The following is a 24,638-nucleotide window of genomic DNA, read 5'->3' on the forward strand; positions in this document are numbered from 1 at the left end:
GGGAAGAACATTTCAACAATATTCTAAACATTGATAAAACCAACACCGCATATGAACCGATCAATGTGAAGACATGTCTAGTGGAAACTGAACCCTTCACAACAGAAGAAGTATATGAGACAGTAACATTTCTAAAAGACAAGAAGGCGCCAGGTCCCGACGGCATATATAATGAACACATCAAAGGCTCAGTTAGCTTATTGCTTCAAGCAGTCACAGATATATTAAAACTATGCTTAAAAGAGGGCAACATACCAGAAATATGGAGGATCTCGACAATTAAGGTACTATTTAAGGGGAAAGGCAATCAATTGGACTCGAACTCCCACAGGGGAATTGCCCTGGAAAAATGCATATTGGAGATACAAGCATAATCACAAAGCGAATTGCTAAGGAAGTAGAACACAGGATTCCGGAAAAACAATTCGGTTTCCGAAAAGGCAGGAGCAACAACTTAACTGATGATATAGAGTATACATTAAGGCATCTTTAAGGAAGATTCTATGTAATATTCGTAGATTATACCAAAGCTTTCGATACAGTAAACAGACGTATCCTAATCTCAAAGCTGGAAACAATAACAGGGAAAAATAAGCTCAGTCCACTGATCCATAACATGATGACAGCCAATTTCATTCAGATCACGGATGGCGTAACCACATCGAAAACAATAACTCAGACCAACGGGTCCTACAGGGAGACCCATTAAGCCCCGTGCTCTTTAATGTTGCCACATACGATGTTGTGCAGATGATTAGACAAGAGACGGAAGATATAAACATCTACATATATGCGGATGACATGGTCATTGGATCGAATTCCACCTACAACCTGCAAAGAGCCATAAACCAACTTGCGAAGTGGGCACAGGAAAACAAAATGGAAATTAACACCGATAAAACTGTACAGATGACATTCCGCAACGGAGGTCGAGAAGCTGAGGAGGACAGGATATATCTAGGACCGAAACCTCTTGTGACAGTCAACAGCTTCAAATACCTGGGAGTGACTCTGCAAACCACCGCCAGGTCTTTCAGAATACACATGAAATCCCGTGCAGCATCTGCCACAAAAGCAATTTTTGACATCAAAGAATTATCCAGATTATCATTAACAACCGCTATGGCCTTATTCAACGCAAAAATAGTTCCCCTCGCAACATACGGAATAGATATTATTTGGGATAAGTTAAGTCTAAAAGATCTAAGGACTTTGGAAGCAGTTAAATAAAGATTCTTGAAAGCCGCTCTAGGTGATTCGAAACACACAAAGTCGAGGCTAGTATACGAGCTCGCGAGATAACCGTTCTTTATTGAAGAACTGCGTATGAGACTCCCATCTACCGACTGCTCGAATAAATTGCTCCTTGAAAGACAAAAGAAACAAGGAGAAATTTGGCTGTACTTTTATACTACAGAAGCCATGGTAAATAGATCCTGGGCCAACACGAATCAAGACCTCCGACACCTAGTGACCTCAATAGCTGTGCATGGGTACCACCACAACGTATGCAAGAACAAGCGTTTTCACAATCCCGGGAATAACTGTATATGTGAGTTGTGCGACCAACCTTGTGATCGTTATCACATGACCACTTGTAAAAAACGAGTAATACCCCTGGTAGACTTTTATGCTTCATTAAAATGTGTACAATCAAAATGCGGGGTAAAATGTATCGCCAAAACATACGTAACTTACGTAACATGTAGCCTATACAAAACTTGTGTGCACTTCTTAATAATATAAATAATTTTACGACAAGTTTGAAGAGGAAACTAGCATTCTTCATTCGAAGAAGGCAAAACAGTTATTTGGGTTACTTTAGCTGTCAACTTCTCATTTAGGTATTTAGGTACATAAGAACCTCCTTTATCCGGCCCTCATTAATCCGGATCGAAAATAATAAACATTTATTTTTACTTGTAGGCCTAGAGTGTTTCTTTTACGGGGTCGACTCTTCTTGAATGTCTTTTCCGCCAAGAATAGTTAAGGACAGGTATTGGAAGTAATTCGGACACGGTCTATCAAAGGTACCGCCCCGGCATTCGCCTAGAATTGAGAATGGGAAGCCGTATTACAAGTTGTCCATTTCATGACCGTATCGATGTGTAATCAAGAAGTAAGTATAAATAACCACCTGTATCACATCGTTACTTCACCAGGTCGCGCTCAAAGACAGACCCTCTAGACAGCGCAGAATAAACATATTTTCCAAACAAGAACGAGAGGCAAGATGTCCTATTCTGATGACCTCCATTTTAATCAAAGGAGTCTCCAAAGAACTTTTATTTGTGCTTATTGTCATAATGTTTTTTCTTCTCAATTCTTTATTTATACAGCTGAAGAGGACCACTAAGTGGTCGAAACATGTCCTGTAAGTTTTAATTTTATTCCATTTTGCCTGAGGCAATAATAAGGTATCGATTAGGTGGTTATTTATACTTGCTTCTTAATGGGAAGCCGTGGGAAACCATTCCCAGGACAGCCGAGATGGGATTGGAACCCACGCTCTTATGAATGCAAAGCCTTACTAATTCAGTGATGGTGAATTCGAAGATGAAACCAGCGCTCTATCAGAAGAAACAATGACTCGTGGAGAGGCAACAATTCAGCTGGACAAACTGATGGCCCAGACTGAAACCACACCGGCGGAACTGATGTTAGTAAAACGTCTTCGTGTTCGCGCTGCGCGCAAACGCTATACAAATGTAAAACAGAAAAACTTACAGATTATTATAGTGTATAAAAGAGAGTCGTAAATGTAAGAAAGGGGTTCTTATATTTTTTGTACAACTCAAAAATGCATTACTGTCCACTTACGTTAATAGATTATGTAACATGTACTGCATTTGTTTTTTAGTTTTTTCCGGATTATCCGGATTTTCAATAATTCGGATCAGTTCTGGTCCCACTTAATCCGTATAAACGAGGTTCTTATGTACAAAGAAATTCACAAATTCTGCATCGTGAAGTGTGAAACGAATACATATCTTGAAATTTGTGAATTAATTTGCCGGGAGAAAATATTGATCAAAACCTAGTTAGTCTTTTTTAAATTTTTCTTATCATTTCTTGCTTAAGTTTTTAATATAAGTCTAATCCTTATTTCAGTGTTTTATGAAGTTTTAAAATGCCAAATCTGTTTAAAATATTACTTCTTTTTGCCCCTAATATTGTTGTGTGTTTTCTAGTGTTATTCGTTTTATTGACAGCGCTGTACTTGGTAGTCGCTTGTGGAACTGTGATAGGATGGAGTGCCCCAGTCCTGCCACGTCTAGGGGAAGAATCAAAATTGATAAAGTCTCTGATAGTGAGTGGAGTGTTCATAGGAATGTTTCTCGCAGCAGTACCAGCTTTCTTCCTTGTAGATGTAATGGGTCGTAAGAAAACGATGATTCTAGCAGCCATCATTCTCGTTGTGTACTGGGTGTTGGTGAGTGCATTTCCTTTAAATCCACTTATAGTTTCTTCCTTCTTCTCATTCATACCTACAGTGCAATATGAGCAGGATTGTTGAAGTTAACCCTCTACTGCATGAATTATTTTTCGTTTCCGTTTGGTGAAGAAAATTTCAAGCTTTAATGTTCAACATACGCTCAGTGGTTTAGATATACCACCAATTCTTAACTGGGCCTAATAGCTTAACACTCGTATGTGATGTGGATTGCCATATTGGAATATATATACGATTTTCCACGATTCTCCGCTATAAGCGACCCAAGGTTGTCTTAGATTAGTCGCCCCTAAAAAAGGGCGCAGGTCACATTCTGACCAGTACTGATTTCGTTGATTCCAGGTCCCCCTACCATACATCAATGCAGTCTCCTTCAACCAATTAAGAGATAGCACCCAAGACCTACACGGTCGGAGGGCTAGAATCCTCAACGGATCCAAATCTCCTGGATTCCGTCTTGAGACTTGGGGCATGGCTAAGCTTTTAACATTCAAAGACCAAACATTACGGCCTACTGGCCATGGGTACGTATTGCAAGTATACTTGTCTTTGAGGTTGAGCCAGAGGTACTCCTGAAGCCTGTGGTAATATGATGGGGAGGGCCCACGTAAAATAAACGGTGGTTGGTTCGCGTGGATGTTGACGGGGTGGAAGGAGTACCTTTGGTTGTAGGGCTGTTTTGTCTCATGTTATGTAAAAAAAAAAACAAGGCATCACTGGGATATGTGTTTAATTGACTGTACAGTTGAAGGTGTGCCGTAAAACTACCTCTGTCTATAATATGTATCCATTTACACGGGTGAAAAGTTATTTGTTGCCTAATGGCAACAGTATGCAGTAGAGGGTTAAGCGTTCTTCGAGATGTCTCGAGCCTCACGAGTTGGAAGGGGAGTGTCAGTCACAGGATATATTTACAGTATTAGAAATAATAACGCCACACATACAGGAAGGTCGGAAACAACGTAAAACGGCTATATAAACGTTAAAGGGTTGGTCATGCTGATAAATAATTTCAAAGTAAATAATTCGATATCTCGCACCTTTGTCATTTTATCAGCTCCTGGAGTTAGCCAATCAGATCACTTCGCGGACGAATTCGAATGGGCTTTGCACGGCGATGTTCCTAAATCTGTACGTGACTTAAGACCGGCTTGAGAGCGATGCCGAGAAATCATCATCAAACAAAAAACACAACGTTTGGGACAGATGACCTAGATGTTAGGCCCCTTTAAACAAGCATCATCATTATCATCATCGTCCGACTCGTTGGCTGAAGGGTCAGCGTATTGGCCTTCGGTTCAGAGGATCCCGGGTTCGATTCCCAGCCGGGTCTGGGATTTTAACCTTCATTGGTTAATTCCAATGGCTCGGGGGTTGGGTGCTTGTGCTGTCCCCAACATCCCTCCAACTCACACACCACACATAACACTATCCTCCATCACAATAACACGCAGTTACCTACACATGACAGATGCCGCCCACCCTCATCGGAGGGTCTGCCTTACAAGGGCTACACCAGACTAGAAATAGCCACACGAAGTTATTATCATCATCAGAACACAACATTGATTTCAGTCAGCACCACCATCAGTAGCGGCAGTTGGGAATGAGAAGTTGGGGGGGAGGGTATGAAAATGTATAGACAACAAAAGGTACCCGGATCCAAAGCATATAGAAGGTGGGGGAGGGAGGGGGCTAGACATCAAAACTGAAAAAAATAATCCTATAATGTGGCAAGTTTTCGGTGCTCTCTGAGCGAATTTTGATAAAGGTTGACAGTTTAGGAACTTAAGAGCAGAGCCATCTACAGTTAAAGCCGGAAGGTATGCTTGGCAACGCTGTATCTATCTGTCAAGCGGAGGCCGATAAAATAAGGGGGCGTGTCCGATTTTGAAAGACTTCACCCATATTCACTACATTTAGACCAACACGATTATGATAAATGCACATTCTCCGTAAAATGGTACTAAGAAACACACACACCAGTAAATGCATTCACTGAAGTTAGAAATATACATTTTACATTAATAAAAACAAAACACTTTCAGAACAGTACTCATAAGCTCAATTATTGTGGAGCGTTGACAGTTTCCACCGCTTAGTATTTTTATCCTCACTGCTGACATAACTCGTGTTCATCTGCTTTCAGCACTTATTTAACACGACATTGGAAAATATAGACAATAAACAATCTATCGCGCTATTATTGTCGCGCCCACAATGACGGGGTTCAAACCAGAACTGTTGATTGCCATCTCTTCCTAATCTATTCTTAAAACAGCTCAGAAATTCTTTATAATTTTTACAATCCAGGTAGTCTTCATATACCACTGTTCTGAAGACACACACAACACAATGTGACGGCACCACTAACCCACATCTGAAGCAAAATAGGGATCATCTGTTTCATTACTCTGCAGGAGACCTAAACAAGTATCACAGCATATCCTGCTGGATATTGTCCTTAGGGAAAACCGAGAAATATAGGCTACAGCATATTACTCCTAACATCTCAAACTGCCCACCAAAAAAAAAAAAAAAAAAAAAAATTCACATGATAAAAGTGAGTCACACTTGTTTATTACTTCCATATTGAGCCCAATAACATCTGTCTTGATGGAATCAGACATTTCTAATTAGCTACAGCCAAACCTCACTTTTCCATATCACCACCACCACCACCACCACCACCACCACCACCACCACCACCGCAACCCTGAAACACCCTTAATCCTAATTTTCATCTCACTTTCTAGGACTTGAAGTGCAGTAACATTGTAGTTACAACCAATAAGCTAAAAGTACTGACTAAACCTTCTTTCTAAGTTATTACTTTGAAACTTTCTTGACAGTAAATAATTTGCTTTCACATTTCCAAACGAAGTTTTGGATTAGAGTCTAACTCTTCTTCCATTTAGTGCAAATAATAATAATAATAATAATAATAATAATAATAATAATAATAATAATAATAATAATAATAATAATAATAATAATAATAATAACACAGTCATAAAACCAACAGTCCTTTACGCAAGTGAAACATTGTCACTTAACAGTAAACAACAATTAGAAGAAATAAAAAAGCAGGAAAACCCTAGGAGCAAGATATACCCAAGATGGTTACAGGCTACAATCAATCAAAACAACAGAAAAAGTTTCAAACATTGAAATTGACATTAAGAAAAGACGAATGAAATTCTTTGGACACCTCACAAGATTACCAGAAGATCGACTGTCAAAAAGAATATTAAATTATGTTAGCTCACTTAAGAATTCAACACCTTGGCTGGACGAACTTCGAAAGGACCTCAAAAGCGCAAACATATGTGCAACAGACATTTTAGAAAGAGACACCTTCAGACACAAAGTCAACAAGTGGGAAGTTACATCAGAGCAACCAAAGCAAGGACGGTGCAGACCGAAATGGTCGGAAGAACGTAAATAAGCCTTCTCGGAGAGAATGAAAGCCTATTGGAAGAACAAGAAGAATCCAAAGAAAGCTTGATTGAGTTGTTTGCTTAACGTCTTCCATTATTGGGAGAATACGCTAATAATAAAAATAAAAATAATAATACGACAGCCTCGTGTCGGTAGATTTCATGGCACGTAAAAGAACTCCTGAAGAACTGAATTCCGGCACCTTGGCCTTTCCAAAAACCGTAAAAGCAGTTAGTGGGACGTAAAGCAAATAACATTAATAATAATAATAATAATAATAATAATAATAATAATAATAATAATAATAATAATATTAATGTTATTAATAATAACGTTAATAATAATAACAATGAAAAATGTTTGTGAGTGACATGTTTTACGCATACGAATGAAACCTTCCCAGGTGTGTAAAATGGCAAATCCATTTTTGTATTAATTCCTCGTCTGAAGGAAAACTGCCCCCCTACTCACCTAATCGCCGCTACAGGTCAACATAGTGTACTTGCTTTGGCGCGATCCTGTCAGATCGGAGGTCCGTATTCAAAACCATCTCCTGGCGAAATGTGATTCTTCGACAGGTGCTCTCCTGTCGGTCTTAGAGCCACGTATAGATTTAGCAACACGACCCGCTAAGCCTATTTCAATTCGGCTGCGCACCGAGTTCGGTAGCTGCAGTCACTTAAGTGCAGCCAATATCCAGTATTCGGGAGATAGTGTGTTCATACTCCACTGTCGGCAGGCCTGAAGACGGTTTTCATTGTTTCCCATTTTCACACCAGGCAAATGATGGGGCTGTACCTTTACTAAAGCCAAGGCCGCCTCCTTCCCACTCCTAGCCCTTTCCTATCCCATTGTCGCCACAAGACCTACCTGTGTCGGTCCGACGTAAATAAAATGAAATTGCGTAGGGCTTTTGGGGCGGGGTGTGTCCGAGGATATGTTCGGCTCGCCAGGTGCAGGTCTTTTGATTTGACTCCTGTAGGCGACCTGCGCGTCGTGATGAGGATGAGATGATGATGAAGACAACACATACACCCAGCCCCTGTACTAGCGAAATGAACCAATGATGGTTAAAATTCCCGACCCTTCCGGGAATCGAAACCGGTACCCCTGTGACCAAAGGCCAACACGCTAACAACTTGGCTACGGAGCTGGACGGTGCGACGTAAAACAACTTTTAATAATAATAATAATAAACTCGCTTGCGAAGTGATCTGTTTGGCTAACTTGAGCAGCTGATAAATGATAAGGATTTTATCTTTCAAATTGTTTATCATCATGTCCAACCCTTTAACGTTCATATACCCAGTTCACGTTGTTTCCGACTACTCTGTATATTGTGGAAAGTTTTGTTAGTTCTGCAGGCACGTGCATGCGCAAGGACGCAAAGCACTGTGAAATCTTTCGCGCAAACCAAGGAACGTAATTTCTTTCTTTCTTTCTTTCTTTTTTTTTTGGGGGGGGGGGTTCTTTCATTATCAGATAAGGCCTGAGGAGGCCATTTTACACTAATAGTATAATATAATTAGTAATGGGAAGAGTACAAAGAAAAAGTAATCAGGCTCTAGTACAGGTCAGAAATATTTTATTCATTTCTTTCCTTCTCTCCTAATCTACTTACTATCCAGGGTTGGTTTTTCCTTCGGACTCAGCGACAGATCACACCTCTACCACCTCAAGGGCAGTATCCTGGGGTATGAGACTTCGGGTCGGGAAATGAAACTGGGGAGGGGGACCAGTACCTCGTTCAGGTGGCCTCATCTGCTATGCTGAACAGGGGCCTAGTGGGGGCATAGGGAGATTGGAAGGGATAGACAAGCAAGAAGGAAGGAAGTGGCCGTGACCTGAAGTTAGGTACCATCCCGGCATTTGCCTGGAGGAGAAATGAGAAACCACGGGAAACCACTTCGAGGATAGGTGAGGCAGGAATCGAACCCACTACCCTTGAGGCGGTAGAGGTGGGATCCTTCGCTGAGTCCGAGGGAAAAACCAACCCTGGAGGGTAAGCAGATTAAGAAAAATCGGAGCCGGGACACTCTGAACTGAAGGCCCCAACGCTGACCATTTAGCCAATGAGTCGGAACAATAAATAAATAAATAAATAAATAAATAAATAAATAAATAAATAAATAAATAAATAAATAAATAAGAATGAATTAGACCATTATGTGCTAAGAAAGGAAGTAAAACAATTTTTGATTAGCTTCTGATGGTCTTATTGATGCATGCTATGTTTTTTGTTAAAGTTTGTTAATTATAGTCCCGACTTCGTTAGAAACATAATTTCAACTTTTCTTCGTAGTTGTTTAGGCTGAAGTCGGAGTGATGTGAAGTAAACAATGATTCAAAGTCAATTCCTTCTTTTAGGTGGCGCTAGGATCAGTTATGCTGATCGTTGGCAGAGTGGTCGGAGGATTCGGTGTTGGCGTGGCCTTGTACAGCACGCGCGTTTATGTTGGCGAGATTACCCACGAGTGTGTACGTATGTATCTTGGAGTGGTGAGTCACATCATGCTGTACTTGGGTGTTGTCTACGAATTCTTGATAGCACCGTTCGTTCCTTTCGTACTTCTGAGCATCTTATCTGCACTGCTGCCATTGTCGTTCATTGGTCTCGTCTGTGTCACTGACATGCCGGACACTCCTTACTATTACTTCAAGAAGAATCAAAATGCGAAAGCTATTGGTTCTTTAAAGAAGTTAAAAATGACAAAAAAAGAGAAATTGATACGAGGAGAACGCATAATGATTGAGAGTTACTTTGTATTGGATCGAGAAGGTCGCGCATTTGACCGTCTCTTCAAAAGTGGGAGGAACAGGAAGATGTTCCTTGTTCTTCTTGGCTTGATGTTTTTCCAGCAGTTTAGTGGATTTCTGGTGATAATATGCTATTTGACTACTATTTTGGAAGATCATAAAATTTTTCTCCCAGCCAAGATATCAACCATTATTTATGGCTTCCTGTTAATAGTATTTACTATTTTCTGGGCTCGTTTCATAGATCGAACGGAGAGAACATCCTTTCTACTCGCTTCCAGTGTTGGCTGTGTAATCCCGTTAGCGGCGCATTCTGCATTATGGTAGGTATGGTATTATCCTTCATATAAAATCAGTGGTGGTGGCGGTGATTATTATATATATATTGAGCCCTTTAGGTCCATATTGAGGGATACCTACCTTCCTTACCTATCAGCAAAGTTCATGAGATCTGTCTCTTGGGTCGTTTCGGGTTCTTCGTCACTTGCTGAGGTAAAGGTAGGGTTCATTAATTCTAATCTATCTACTGGAATGAAAGGTCTGTTTAAAAGATTCCTATTTATTCAGGAAAATTCTGAAGCATGTCAATGGTATCATAGAAGTCAATTGTGTCCACTGGACACCACAATCATTTTTACATAAACGTCAGAACACTGGTGTGAGACTGGTGCCTGATGGGCATTCTTACTAGAAACCATTATCTCAATTATTAATCATTTAAGAAAGGAAAGTCTGGAAATCCTTAAATTCGGCTTCCATGTGAGACCACATGTACCATCATAGTGATTCGTTATGGTCCAGCCCTCGTAACACGAACTCTGGACTCAGGGAATAATTAAGGCCGTCCAATCGGTGTGTGCCACACAGTGGTTCTACGGCATGGACCCTTAATTGAATCGATGTGACCTGCGTCTATGTCATGGACCGACATCTACTCTCCTAAGTTACTTTAAAGTCATTGTGGATGATGACCGCAAGGAAATGATGCTACAATGGCATATGGCCCTAATCTAAGTCTCTGAGGTTGATGACCCCCTGACCATCCAAGTTTCTAGGCTGAAGGCTAAACACAATTAAGTTACATCGGTTTATGACCAAAGTTCCACTTTACTATCCCCAGCACATTCACTGCTCAATCAATCAAAGTTCAATAATTACAACAATAGCAATGCTCACAAACTTTGTGGCAGTAAAATCCATTTCCTTCGGATATGTCCCCTTAATCGTTACTTTACATGTTAACATTCCCCAGAAAACAAACTAAAATTTCCAGAATGCATCTCCAAGTTATTCGCTTGATTAAAGTTATTTCAAATGCGGTTTCACTGAATTTAATAATTAAATAAATTTAAATGATTTAACGAAATATTAACGAACAACAAATTTTATCTCCGCGGACTCTGGTTTCTTCACAAATTTCTACGCAGCTGTGATGTGAGTTCAATATTGCGATGTTTATCTGGCTGGAAAAGAATTTTACATAATTCATGTCCAGCTATATATATCCTGTCTCGTGATATCACGCTTAAAAACCTAATCTAGTCCTAACCGTTATTAACACTTGGATATCCTAATAATCTACGTACAAACCAAACAACTCGCCATATAATTACGATGTCATATCTCGTCATTACCCTTATGAATTTTGCACACCCCTCACAGACAAACCGATCATCACGACCATCGCTCTATATTTTGGACAACCCTGAAATTGGGTTACTCTGTTCCTTATACTCAAAGTTCGTGATTTCAAATGTTCATTACGTCCCCAATTACAGGATTTCACAATACTTAGATCATTACCGGCTATGAATTTCAACTAAATCCAGCATTTTAACGTTTCCCCTGGCCGAGAATTACAGTACAATCTCAACTCCACTCCTTTCCCGTTATCATAGCTGAGGCCTCTCATCCCCCCCAAGCTCGCTTGGCAGTTACAGGAAACACCTGGTTTATTCACAGTTGACTGACTTCTCAAAATGCTCCCTTTAAACTCTGCCGACATAATTAAACAAATACGATATTCTAACCAACAAAATGCACAGATTATGCTTCAAGATGCCCACACTAATTATACGCGTCGCCAATTGATACCGCTATGGATTTCTATGAATTTCTTTCCATTCTCAACATTCTGAAATATTCCTTGGGCTATCATGTCCCGGATTCAATGACAGGACTCTAACCTGATTCGCACATCTCATCTCAACTCATATAAAACATTCCTCGGGCTTCCGTGTCCCGGCTTCAATGACAGGTCCAACCTGATTCACAAAACTAACCTCTGATTCCCAGCTCCACAATTATCATCGACAAAGAACTGGAATAAAATCCTCACTACAAATCCCGACGTCTAATATCGCACAATGCATTAATCATGAATAACTTCGCATAAATGATATCGTATTTAATAACTTGATTTTTACGAGAAATGACTGAAACATTCTACTAGATCTTCTATTGTCAGTCAGACACAGTTTAAAATGGGCATTTAAAAAAAACGTTTCTCTCCGTGACCAAATTCATCACCCTAGGTTCTCACCCGACAGCGCGCTTCCACTCGATTGAAAATGAGTGACCATGGATTATTATTATTAACGTCAAATTGCAGACAGAAGAAATTTACGTCGAATGAACATCTTAATTTGACATCACAAAATATAGGCAGTACACTCACACGGATGACGATCTACATTGGACGTGATATCACTTCGGAACCCTATGCAATAACTATTTACAACATTATACGGCACTCGCAAGACTTCAAACTTTTATCCAAGTGGAAAATAAAACAAATGACTCTTTTAGTCGTACTCTCACATTTACAAAACTTAGTAGGGGTGACAACTGCGTCGTATATCCCCATTCAAATACAAGAAATCACGAGACAAGATATAAGAGGTAGTAAGATGGAAAGTCACCTACCTCATGTCGTCACGCCAGTATTCGTCATAGGGCTCACCTGTGACCCTGGCATTTTATTTAGCCATTTTTACATTCATGGCTTCACAGTTCATTATTAATTTTCTTCAGGTTTCCTGGAATAAAGCATAAAAAAAAGAAAATACCCTTCACTTGTTTGCTGAACGCACACGATGGACTATAATTATTTCCGCACACGAATTACTTAATCACATTAGAATTTATTCAGTACTTTGACCGTCCTATCTGGTACAATTATTTCACTCAAGAAAACTATCTCCTCATGGAGTCAAGACTTAGCCGCAATGGCTAAAATCTGCAGTTGAACTCAGTCTACTTTCGTTGGTTTGATTTCGCAGAGCAGCTGAACAATTTTTCGTCCGCTTTGTATCACAAATGCCGGAGAAGGAGACTTCGTCATGGCGTCCCTTCATATTTATAGCAGTTACCCCCTCTCTTCGGATCTCTCCCTTTGCCGCCAAGAAAATTTCTATAAATTTTCTGACTTACCTAAACTGCAATTTCAAGAGTTTTGAAAGTGACTACATGCTTGCTACATTTCTGGCGGTAGTGTTCACGGACATTTAAAATTTTTACGGGTTCGATTTGTGAGATGATTGACCTCCTTTGATAGGCACTATATTTTTTTTGACTTGGCGTGGTCACGCCATGTACACGCGCTTTGAAATAGTTCATAAAAATGACTTGAGATTCTTCCGCCGTCGACACGTGTGGTTGACGTCACGTACCCCAGAGCGTGGGACCGAAGGTAATCACCCCCTCGTCACGTGTCAAATCCATGCTATCAAGAATCCAACTTTTAGTTTAATTGTTACATTATGCATAATGTTCTTAGCGCACAAAGGTCATGGGTTCAATATATATATATATTTTTTTGCTAGTTGCTTAACGTCGCACCGACACAGATGGGTCTTATGGCGACGATGGGACAGGGAAGGGTTAAGAGTGGGAAGGAAGCAGCTGTGGCCTTAATTAAGGTACAGCCCCAGCATTTGCCTGGTGTGAAAATGGGAAACCACGGAAAACCATGTTCAGGGCTGCCGACAGTGGGGTTCGAACCTACTATCTCCCGAATACTGGATACTGGCCGCACTTAAGCGACTGCAGCTATCGAGTTCGGTGCGGTGATTATTGTTCTAAGAGAAAGTACAACTAGGCAACCGCCCTCAATAAACACTAATCAGAGGGAGAACACTGAAGGGGCCCAGCACTTCTAAAACCGAAGGTATCGGGCAAAGAAAGACAAAGGCTACGAAGGTGCTATTTTTTACAATTGGCTTTACGTCGCACTGATACACATAGGTCTTGTGCTGACAATGGGATGTGAAAGAGTTGCCCTTGAGGCTGTAGAGGTGTGATCCTTGCTGAGTCATGGGGAGAAACCAAACTTTGACGGTAAACAGACTAAATAAATGAATAAGTAAAAGAAGTAAATATACAAATAAACACATTAGAATAATTAATTAATTAAAATTAATTAGACCATTATGTGCGACCGTGGCCTTAATTAAGGTACAGCCCAATGATTTACTTGGTGTGAAAATGGGAAACCTTGGAAAATCATCTTCAGGGCTACCGACTGTGGGGTTCGAACCCATTACCTTCCGAATGGAAGCTCATAGCTGCGCACCCCTAATTGCACGGCCAACTCGCTCGGAGGGCGTGAAAATGAAAGACTCCCTATGCCTCGCAACCTAATACCACTGGGTTTGGAAAATAAACAACAGTTGATCAAGGGAGATTGGATACGGTAGATTAAATTGAGGAGCCCGCCACAAGTAAGTGGAAGCAGTGCCAGGACTTAGCTAAGGGCCCCATAGTGCCAAACCACGCTCGCAAGTTAAGAGTACCTGGGGGTCGATCATTCCATGGAGGGGAGCAGGGCCAGAAACTTACTCAGAATAAAAAGCAAACGTATAACCAGATGAATAGAGAAATTAACATACCTACTGTACGCTGGGAAACGTCGAATCGGCGGTAATCTGCTCTTGGGTTCTGCCACGGGATTCTTTAATAAAATATACTTACAGATTTAAGACTCTCATCTGCTTGGGGCGTAATCGGTTCGGGATTCTTCTTCTAAAGCTGGTACAAAAGGAATTAAGTACTACCGGGACTATCGCTACTAAGTGAGAATGGACCAGATTAAAATTTTACTAATTAATTTATTCTAATCGAAATTAATTAAATTACCCAAATTTTAAGTAGACAAATAAAATCATTACATTTACTCAAACTGTAAAATAACAATCAATAATTAGGTTACGCCATAAGCAATAAATTCTCCATAACTGATTAATTAAATTGAAATGAATTACTGACAGCACAGGTGTCCAATATTGATTAAATGACTGAAGTAAAATTAGTTATCTTTCATCTAATTGAGACAATATTAAATTGTGTGAGCCGCCCCTTTATAAACATTTTGAACTGGCCTTTGCGCCCTAGAATATCTGAGTCAATTGACTGCTCGACTAACAGTTTTAAGCTAATGTAGGCCGTGCGCCGTTTCTCCTAGCTCTGTTTGGTTGCGCATAACTGCGCATGCGCCGGCCTATTTCCAGGCAGACTTGCCTCCTCCTCGCTTGCCGACGCGAGACTCAGTTCGCTTCAGTCAGCCATGATGTGCGCTTGTGTGTTTGAGAGCTACGCCATGGAGAGGTGGATTTCCAGAAAACCCCCGTGATACCTCCATTAACGGGGATTTTCCCCGGGTGAACTAGTTGGAGACCTCCTGCCATTTCTTCTGATCATATTTTTGGATTTATTTTTCGTCTGGATACTTCCCAACGAGGTCTGGATGCCGGTCGTGTGACTGTGTTCTTCGTCAACAATGGTCAGGTTAAAATTCCTCTCATTTCTTCATCACCAAAGGTATGTACCAGTGTTTGAATCATTTTAAACGTCGTCCAGAAGAGGATTTTGATATTTTCGAAGATTTCAGGAAATAATAATAATAATAATAATAATAATAATAATAATAATAATAATAATAATAATAATAAATATTTGGACTTCGTCGTTAAATTAATACCTATTTGCGTGTGTGGTATCGAAAATTTGAAAAACAGTTTCGGCAACTAATCACAGTAATGTGGAAGGTTCACAGTGAACTGAATTGGGATTTTTAGTTTAAAATTTTACTGAGTTCCTTTTGGCACTTTTAAATTGTAACCTTCTTTGTGAACCAAGGTACAGTCTCCAAGGTAGAGAGCTTTACCTTCTTCGGCTTTCTGTTTGCTTTCCTGTGTTTTGTTTTCTAATTCGTTTGGTATGTTTTCTTCTCCCCTCCCCCTTCTGGGGTTTTGGGTGAATGAAAATATTTTTTTTTCTTGCCTGTTTTCCTCCTCGTTATTTGGAGGCGTTGCTTTTATTTGGTGGTTATTACCTTGGCAACGGTTTTGCGGTATTGTTGTCGGGTTTTAATGTTGTCTGGCGTATGGAGCCTGGGTGCATCTAGTAGTATATATTTCTGAGTTGAGTGTATCGTTCTCTGTTTTAAAGTTTATTTATTTATTTTTGACCACCTTTAAAATTGTGTTTCTATTTTCTTGCACCGGGTGGTATGTATTTTTACGTAAAATTCTATATGTCTTGGAAACTGTCCTTGGTGGAAACTGAACGTTTTTAAATTTGGTAATTATGAGAAGCGGCCGCGTTGAAGATCCATTTTATTGAATAATTGTTAACTGAGTTTTTTTAATTAATTATCTATCCGTGATCGATCACATTTTATTTCAAAGTAGTATTTATGTAAGGTTGTCAATTGGTTTTCCGTTGTTTTCTGATCACATTTTATTAGGTACGGAGGTCATCCTTTTCTTTCTTTGTTGTTTTCATAAAATTTTCAATTTATTATCTGTTAAAGAGTATTTATTTACCATTAATTGTTAATTAATAATGAATTAATTTTTCTTTTAAACCATACCTGGGTATATTCTGATTTATTTTATTTATTGTTAATTGCTTTTTCCACCTTTCAACCTTACGTTGACTTTATTTACATTTCGGCTTTACGTCTTAAAATAAACATAGGTTTTATCAACTTAATGACTTGGTTTGTTACCTACTATTTGCCCTTCCATTAAAATTCTTTAACTTCATTGAAGTGTTGGTTTTCATTCGCCACGTTCGGTGGAGCACTGCCACCGATTTTCTTGTGCATTCACTTCCACGGCCTTAAGTCGTCTTCCTCCGCTGCTTCCGGTAAGTTATTTCTATGGTTTCTTGTTTTTTTATTGTGCTTGAACTTTTGTTGTCCTTCTTCTTGTGCCCATCATTCCCCCCTCGTGTTCGCTATAACTCCCATTTTGGGGCGGACACGCTAGCAACCTTCTCACCAGGGTCTCTATCTATCTCTCTCTCTCTCTCTTCTTCTCTCACCCTGGTGGGTAAGGTTATTCACCTCATCATCCCTAGGTCGTACCGGGGTCCTAGAGGGTGGTGAGCGGTGAGAGTGGTATCAGAGCGGTGGTTGTTTGTTGTTCCACTGTTGTTCTGAACCCGATTTGAGTGGTAGCAGACCTGTTGTTGTTGTTGTTGCTCTGCTGCCTAATCTCTGTTGTTTCTGCCTTGTGCAGCCTAACTTTCCTCCCCTCCTACCCTTGCTTGGTGCAGTGCTGTGGCGAATGTTGGCGGATGGAAATCAAAAACTAAAAAACTAAAAGTGTTATTGTCAATAACTATTGTAAAAGGGAGTGCGAGGATCTTGTGTAATTTTTTTGATTATTTTGTTCCATGTTTGCTACCATGGCGCGTGCCGTTACGAACCCCTCCTTCCTGCGTCGTGCCGAACTGGAGTACGAGTTATCCATTCGTGGCCTTGAACCTGCCCGTACTGTCGCTGAGTGCGCTGCCTTGCTATCAGCCAACTCCCAGGTCCCCATTAATGTATTTTCTATTGACAGGAGTCGAGTGGGTGAGTACCTTAACCTAATCTGTGACAATCTTAATGAAATTAACATTATTCGTGAAGAATTTATTGAATTGCCTCCGTCCAAGGCCCAAGTAAGCCGGCTGAGGGCCAGAGCTGACCACTACTCGGGCCGAATTCAGGATATATTATCCATTAAGCCTGATTCTGTTTTTGTGTCAGAATGTGCTAGATTGTTAACGGTGGTTTCTGGCATCACCTCTGATTTAGATTTGCTGTTGATTAACAGAGATATGGAGAATTGTTCTATTTCTACTGGACTTAACCCTACTGTACCTACCCTGAGTGTCCCTTCCCACCAAATAACGTCCTCGTCCCATGCCCAAAGTTCGTGTTGTGTGACTGCTCCTTTACTGGAAACCTTAGTCTCTAAGCTAAATTCGGCGTCATCGCCTAACTGTTTAAAGGAAGTTTTTCGCGGAGTGAAGTCCTTTTCTGTAAATTCTATCGATGAGTGTATTCGATTCCTACGGTTTCTGGTGGAGTTGACCGAGACTGGTAATGTGTACTCAGTCGATGATTTGGGGATTTTCCGCGCCCTCTTCCCTCATTGTGAAGGGATTCTAAAGAGAGAAATTTCTGAAGCTATCTCTAAAAATTTATCGATTAGTACCTTTCATGAACTTGTCCTTTCCAAATTCATTCCCTCTCTTGCTCTCCAAAGTCTTGTGCCCCAACACAGTTTCCGGACCCAGTTCCTGCATGAGAACTTGCTAACTTATGTGCTGGATCTGCGGTTCTTTTGCAAGGTTTTTAGAATTTCTGTGCCAGAATGTGAAATGGTCTCTAGAATTTTAAAAGGAATATCTCCTGCGTACCGCTCCTATCTTTCCTTAACCCGTTGCCCTACTACCTTTCAAGAATTGGAAGAGGCCTGTTCCTTTGCTGAAGATGTCAAACATGGGGATGCCTCCAGACCTGTGAATTTCCCCCCCTACTACTACCAATTGTCCCGTCCTTCCGTCAACACCTAAAGTAGGGAATGCCCGTAAATGTTACAACTGTGGGTCCCGAAATCATCTAAGAAATTCCTGCCCTGACGTTAGACGTGGTCCAGGCGTTTGCTATTCCTGTGGCTCTAGACAGCATGTTAAAAGAAATTGTCCCTTGGTAGACAGAAATTGTACTCAATGACTAGAAAGGGAAAGGGCAAGGTCTGCCCATACTAAGTTGGTAAACCCTGAATCTCGTAAAAGACCGGTGTGTCCCCCAAGGTGCAATAGTATTTCTGCTCATGCCCCTTCCTCTGGCACGTGCACATTTGTCGAGGTCAACAATGAACCCGTAGATGCCCTTCTTGATACTGGAAGCGTAGTATGCTTGATGAATTATGCCTGGTATTGTCAAAAGAAATCCTCGTGTAAACTTCCGGAAATAAAACCCACTAATCTAAGATGCGTTTCGGCTAATTGTCAGTTTTTAAATATTTTGGTACTGTGAAGGTCAAGTTGAGGATTGGGAATTTCACTTGGAAGATCAAGTGCTTGGTGACATCCAATTTATCATGTAACATTATTCTGGGTACCAATTTTCTATCTTGGGCCGGTGTCGTTTTGGATCCTCAGTGTCGAAATTTCTTTTTTAAATTTTCTCCTGACCTGAAATTTGAATTGATTAACGTTCCCTTGAAAATGCATAAAGTTTTGTGTGCGGGTTACCCTGAGTCAGATGAGTCTAGTGACATCGATCGGCTTGACCTGAAACATTTAGGAGATGCCGAAGCACAGCAAGTTCGTGATCTTTGCAAGGAATTTCCCGATGTGTTCACTAGCAAGTTAGGCTTGACCGACGTACTCGAGTATGACATTGAGTTGTCTGACCTGCAGCCTGTTCGATTCCCTCCTTATCGCCTTTCCCCACCCCGTATGTTGGAACTAAAGAAAATCATTGAGCAAATGGAGAGAGACGGAGTGATCAGACATTCGACTTCCCCGTATGCGTCCCCTGTGTTTTTGGTACCCAAACCTTCTGGTGGTTATCGTGCTGTGATTGATTATAGGGCCCTAAATAGTAAGATTGTACTCCAATCTATTCCCCTACCTGACCTTCATACTTGTTTTGGATGGTTCTCAGGTGCGAAATTCTTCACTGTCCTTGATTTGAACCAGGCTTATTACCAAGTGCCTTTATCGAAGAGATCAATTCCCCTCACTGCTTTCATCACCGACTGGAACTTGTATGAGTTCCTCAGACTTCCGTTCGGGCTCAGCTGTGGAGCAGCTGTGTTGTCGAGGTTGTTAAATTCCATTCTCTCTGACATTAAGTTCAGCTATGTCTTTAATTACCTGGACGATTTATTAATTTATTCGAATACCTTCGAGGAACATATGGTGCACGTTAGGGAAGTATTGCTACGGTTAAGGAAAGCCGGCCTTACAGTGAAGTTATCAAAGGTAGCTTTCGCCAGACCCAGCATGTCTTTCTTGGGACATGTAGTCTCTTCTGAGGGCGTTTCCATAGATCATTCCAGAACTCAAGCCATTAGGGATTTTCCACCTCCCAAAGATGTCAAGGGCGTTGCTCGATTCATTGGTATGGTCAATTTCTTTAGAAAATTCATCCCTAACTTTGCTGAAGTGGCTGCCCCGTTGAACGACCTTAGGAGAAAGAATGTAAAATTTACTTGGGGTAAAGCTCAGGAGGAAGCTTTCAATTCATTGAAGGTCGCACTGATTAATGCACCTTTGTTAGCTATTCCTGATTTCGAGAAACGTTTCATTGTCCAAACTGACGCCTCCGGGCGTGCTATTGCTGGCGTTCTGTTACAAGAACATGAAGATGGGCGTAGGCCCGTGGCCTACGTATCCAGGGTCCTCAATGATCTGGAGTCTAAGTACTCCATTTATGAACTAGAGTGTCTAGCTGTGCTGTTTGCACTGGAAAAATTTCGATCTTTCATTGAACACGTCAACTTTGATCTGGAGACCGATAATCAGGCTCTTTCTTGGGTGTTGAACCGACCAAAAAGGACCGGTAGGATAACTAGATGGGCATTACGGATCTCATCCTTTAATTTCAATGTTCGCCACATTCGTGGGTCTGAGAACGTCATTGCTGATGGCTTGAGCAGGATGTTTGAAGGTAATCCTTGTGCGGAAGCCAACCCGTGTGTCGATGAGCTTGCTGTCAATACGGTTGGAGTTAGTGCCATCCTCACCGATTCCCCATTGCTGTATCAAGAAATTGGAGATCATCAAAAAACTGATCCGGATCTGAAAAGGATCATTGATACAATCAGTAGCGGGATCGAAGTAAAACCTTACTCCTTATCTAAGGGTGTTCTCTGTTGTAAGGGTCGGAAGGACCATAATTCCAAAATTGTCGTTCCTAAAGTTCTGGTACCTGTCATTTTCAAGTATTACCACTGTTCACCCCTTGGCGGTCATCTAGGGAATTTCAAAACTCGTTTGAAAATCAGGCAATTCTTTGTTTGGAAGAAAATGGATAGTGATATCAGGGACATGGTCAAATCTTGTAAATCTTGCGCCATCAGCAAACCTAATTTGAATAACCGGGTGGGAATATTGTCTTCATCACAAGCTTCGCGCCCCATGGAACGACTGTTCATAGATTTCGTAGGACCCCTCCCCCGATCTTCCTTGGGAAACACCCACATTTTTGTCTGTATAGATGCCTTCTCCCGGTTCTGTTGGATCTTTCCCACCAGGTCCACTAATTCACGTACCTCTATCTCCTGTCTAAATTCCATCTTTGCATCGTTTGGCCCACCCAAGTTCTTAGTATCTGACAACGCTAGTTCTTTCACCAGTAACTCCTTCAAAAGGTATCTGTTTGAGTTGGGCATTTCACATGTCACCACTATTCCATACTATCCAAATCCTTCTTATGCAGAGAGGTTGAATCGGAACTTAAAATCTGCGTTGATAGCGTATCATCACGACAACCAGTCCAAATGGGACTCCAGTCTGCATTGGTTGGCCCATGCTTTTAATTCCGCTACTCATGAGTCCCATGGTAAGACGCCTATGTCTTTAATGTTTGGCTATACTCCGTACTCCCCTATGTCTAACCTGCTATGTATTGAGGATCTTCTCCCAGACCTATCTAGGCCTAATGATGTTCAAAAGACCTGGAACGAAGCAAAAAGGAATCTAGCTGTGTCATACGAAAAGGTCAAAAGGCAGTACGATAAAGGTAGGAAACCGTCAAAATTCAATGTTGGTGATCTCGTGTATGTTAAGTGCTACCCAATGAGTAAGGCCGTGAATAAGTTTTCGGCAAAACTTGCCCCTAGGTACCAAGGCCCGTGCACGGTGTTGGAGTTCTTGTCTCCCGTTTCTATTTTGGTAAGTGACCTTGTAGCAAAACGAATTAGGCGCGTTCATGTTTCTCAAATTAAACCCGGTTGATCTGGCAAATTGTACCGCATCTTCCGCTGGATGGATGCACCTTTGGTAACTGACCTGTATCGTTAGGGAATTTAGCACACATACTGTGGGATGGCGAGCGAGTCAATCTGGTCCTTTCTGTGCCTCGTGTTGGTGACTCTAATTTGGTACTTCTTGTATGTTACTGTTTCTAGGTGTGGATCCTTGTAGTTAGAAATTGTCTTTCCTTAATTGTCTCGTGATGGTGGTATTAATACCTTGGAATAGATATCCTCGTTATATAACCTTATGCTTATGTAGTGCGCTACCGAGGTTCCATTGGGGAAATCTAATGACATCTAACTTAAATTGTGCTTTGTTGTCCCTCTGTTTTCTCTAGGCTTTTAGTATGAAATTTCAAAGACTTGTTTCTTCTGTGGCTCCGCATCGGATTCCTTCCGCTGAACCCTTCGATCATCTTGTGACTTAATCATTGCTGAGCTATGGTGTGCTTGGGATGGAATGTAAGGGAGTGTGTCTGGTGCCTGAGTGTTTACCATTTTGTCATCCTTTCATTGTGTGCACGTGTCTGAAGATGTGTGGTGCTTAGTCATGATTGGGTTGCTATTTGTGCCATTTTAGTATTGTACGATTTCTGATTGTGGTGTGTTTCGATCTATCGGTGTCGGAAAGGTTCCCTGCTTGCCTTCTGCATGGACTGCGTGTCTTAAAGGTGTTTCTTTTCCGGACACTAATGTTTGTATTCATCCATGATTGAGTGATCTGACACTCCTCCTTTGGGCGCTCTTCGCGGCTGTTCTAAAAGTGGTATTCTATGCGTGAACCCTCTATATTATTTTTCCTGTAATGGGTTTTTGGGCTGAATTTATCTTCCTAACCTTTGATTTTTGGGGTCGTTTTGGGGTTATGTAGAAAATCTGTCTCCGATTTTTCCTGTGGGCGTTCGGTTGGTGCACTCCTGCCAGCATCATGGTTGTATCTCCTGTGTTGTAACTTCGTAATGTTGTTGTGAGTTGTTAGGATCCTTTTGAATTGTGGACCATTTGTAACGTAGTGTAATTTTCCTTATCTACCGGTTGGCGTGTGGAGTTTTCGGTGGTACTGTCGGACTTCCTTCCTGATGATATTTCTCCTTTTGTGCTTCTGTGGGATGGACCTAGTCCTTAATCTGTACCGGGTTTGCTGTTGTAATTTCTGCTTTGTATTGTGCTGTTTTGTTGTGGTCTGTGAGCACGCGTTGAGGATAGCTATCCTTTATCTCCCTATGAATAACCCGTGTTGCTAGCTTGGCATTATGTAGGTAATCGTGTTTTGGATTACGTTGTTTGGCTGTCAAGACACCTTGGTTGGGATGTGATTTGTCCTTTAATTTACCTCTGTGTCACGGTAGATTTGGCTGTTGGTTTGGTATCCACTACTCCGAGGAAGTACACCTTCGGGTGGGCAATTCTTAGTTATCTGTTGGCTCTGGGATTTTCGACTTGTTCTTCCTCTCGCTGAATTAGGTTTGTGGTTACTATTCTGTACCACGTTGCCCCGTGCATTTTTCTTGTAGTTGTACTTTGATGTGGCTGTTATGGATGACTGACTGATCGCGATTTTTCCATCTGGTAACCTATAGGAGTCTCCTGATTGCCCATCGATGCTACTGTTGCCTGTCTTACCTCTCTGTAACTCGTGTGGTTTCTGCGTCCCTTCTCTCTGTTGGTTTTCCGTTGGTCTGTTCAAAAATTAGTTTTCTATGCTTGAGCCCTTACCTGTGTTTTGTTGGTGAACTAGGATAGGTGGCCGATCCCAGTGTGGTGTGTTTTTTGCTCAACCCCTCGTTCTTGACCCTTGGACCGATTGACGAGTTCGCCACTCCGTGGTTGTGTGTGTGTCTCTCCAGTATCTAAAAGTGTAGTTTGATTGGTCATTCATGTGTCCTCTTAGTTTAACTCCTACTATTCTAAACCATATGTTCCAAGGACGTCTATTCTTTGGAGTGGTCCTGTACCTTTATTTATATATTTTTCTTGTGGGTAATTTGTGCTTAAGTAATATTTCTGCTTTCCCTTCCGTTATGTTCATGATCCTTCGGGATATCTGTCTTAGTCCTAGTTGGTGTTATGTGTTGGATTGTACCCTATGTTTCTATGTGTTCTTGTTAATTGTTTCTCTTCGTGTCATGGCTAAGTGTCCTTCGTGGCAGAGTAACATGGTATATTTTATGTAGTTTCCCTTTGATTTCTTAATTGTCATTGAAATGACCCTTCTTTTCCTTCGATACTAGATTGGACCAAGTGGAGAGCTCTGGGCTTCAGCTAGTTTGTTGGTAACTAGCTTATGTAAAGTTAATTGGCGGATCTGTGGATCCTGTAACTGAATACTCACCTACTTTAAATTTCCTGGTTTGTTTCTTTTTTCCTCCCTCTTCTTGTGGTTTTGCCCCCATTCGGGTTTTCCGGTGCGTTTCATTTCCCCTGTCGTCACCTTTTTGCAACACGAGATCATGCATTTCCTTAATATCAAAGGAGACTTGTAAAGGTATTCGTGCATTAAAAATTAATTTACCACCGTGCTTGAGAAAATAACCTGGATGCGTGGACTTATAATCATGTGGTTTTCGTTTAATTTTGGTCAGTATATCTGTGATTAGTGTGAGAGTTGCCAAACCTCAAGGTGAACTGCGTCATGTGTCATAAACTATATCATTGTGTGATGCATTGAAACAATGTGTATTGGGTGAACCTGAGTATTTGGTGAACTCTGGTCATTGTGC

The 24,638-nt window shown here is 41.1% G+C and overlaps 1 protein-coding gene across 1 annotated transcript in view; it reads left to right on the top strand.

The window, feature by feature from the left end:
* LOC136872755 (uncharacterized) overlaps positions 1–24,638 on the top strand; it is a 94,394-nt gene that overhangs the window by 44,634 nt on the left and 25,122 nt on the right. The window contains exon 2 of the mRNA XM_067146585.2: positions 3,213–3,433. Within this exon, the coding sequence (XP_067002686.2) occupies positions 3,213–3,433 (221 nt within the window). The remainder of the gene's footprint in view (positions 1–3,212; positions 3,434–24,638) is intronic.

Source organism: Anabrus simplex, chromosome 4, assembly GCF_040414725.1.
Source record: "Anabrus simplex isolate iqAnaSimp1 chromosome 4, ASM4041472v1, whole genome shotgun sequence".
Taxonomy (NCBI): domain Eukaryota; kingdom Metazoa; phylum Arthropoda; class Insecta; order Orthoptera; family Tettigoniidae; genus Anabrus; species Anabrus simplex.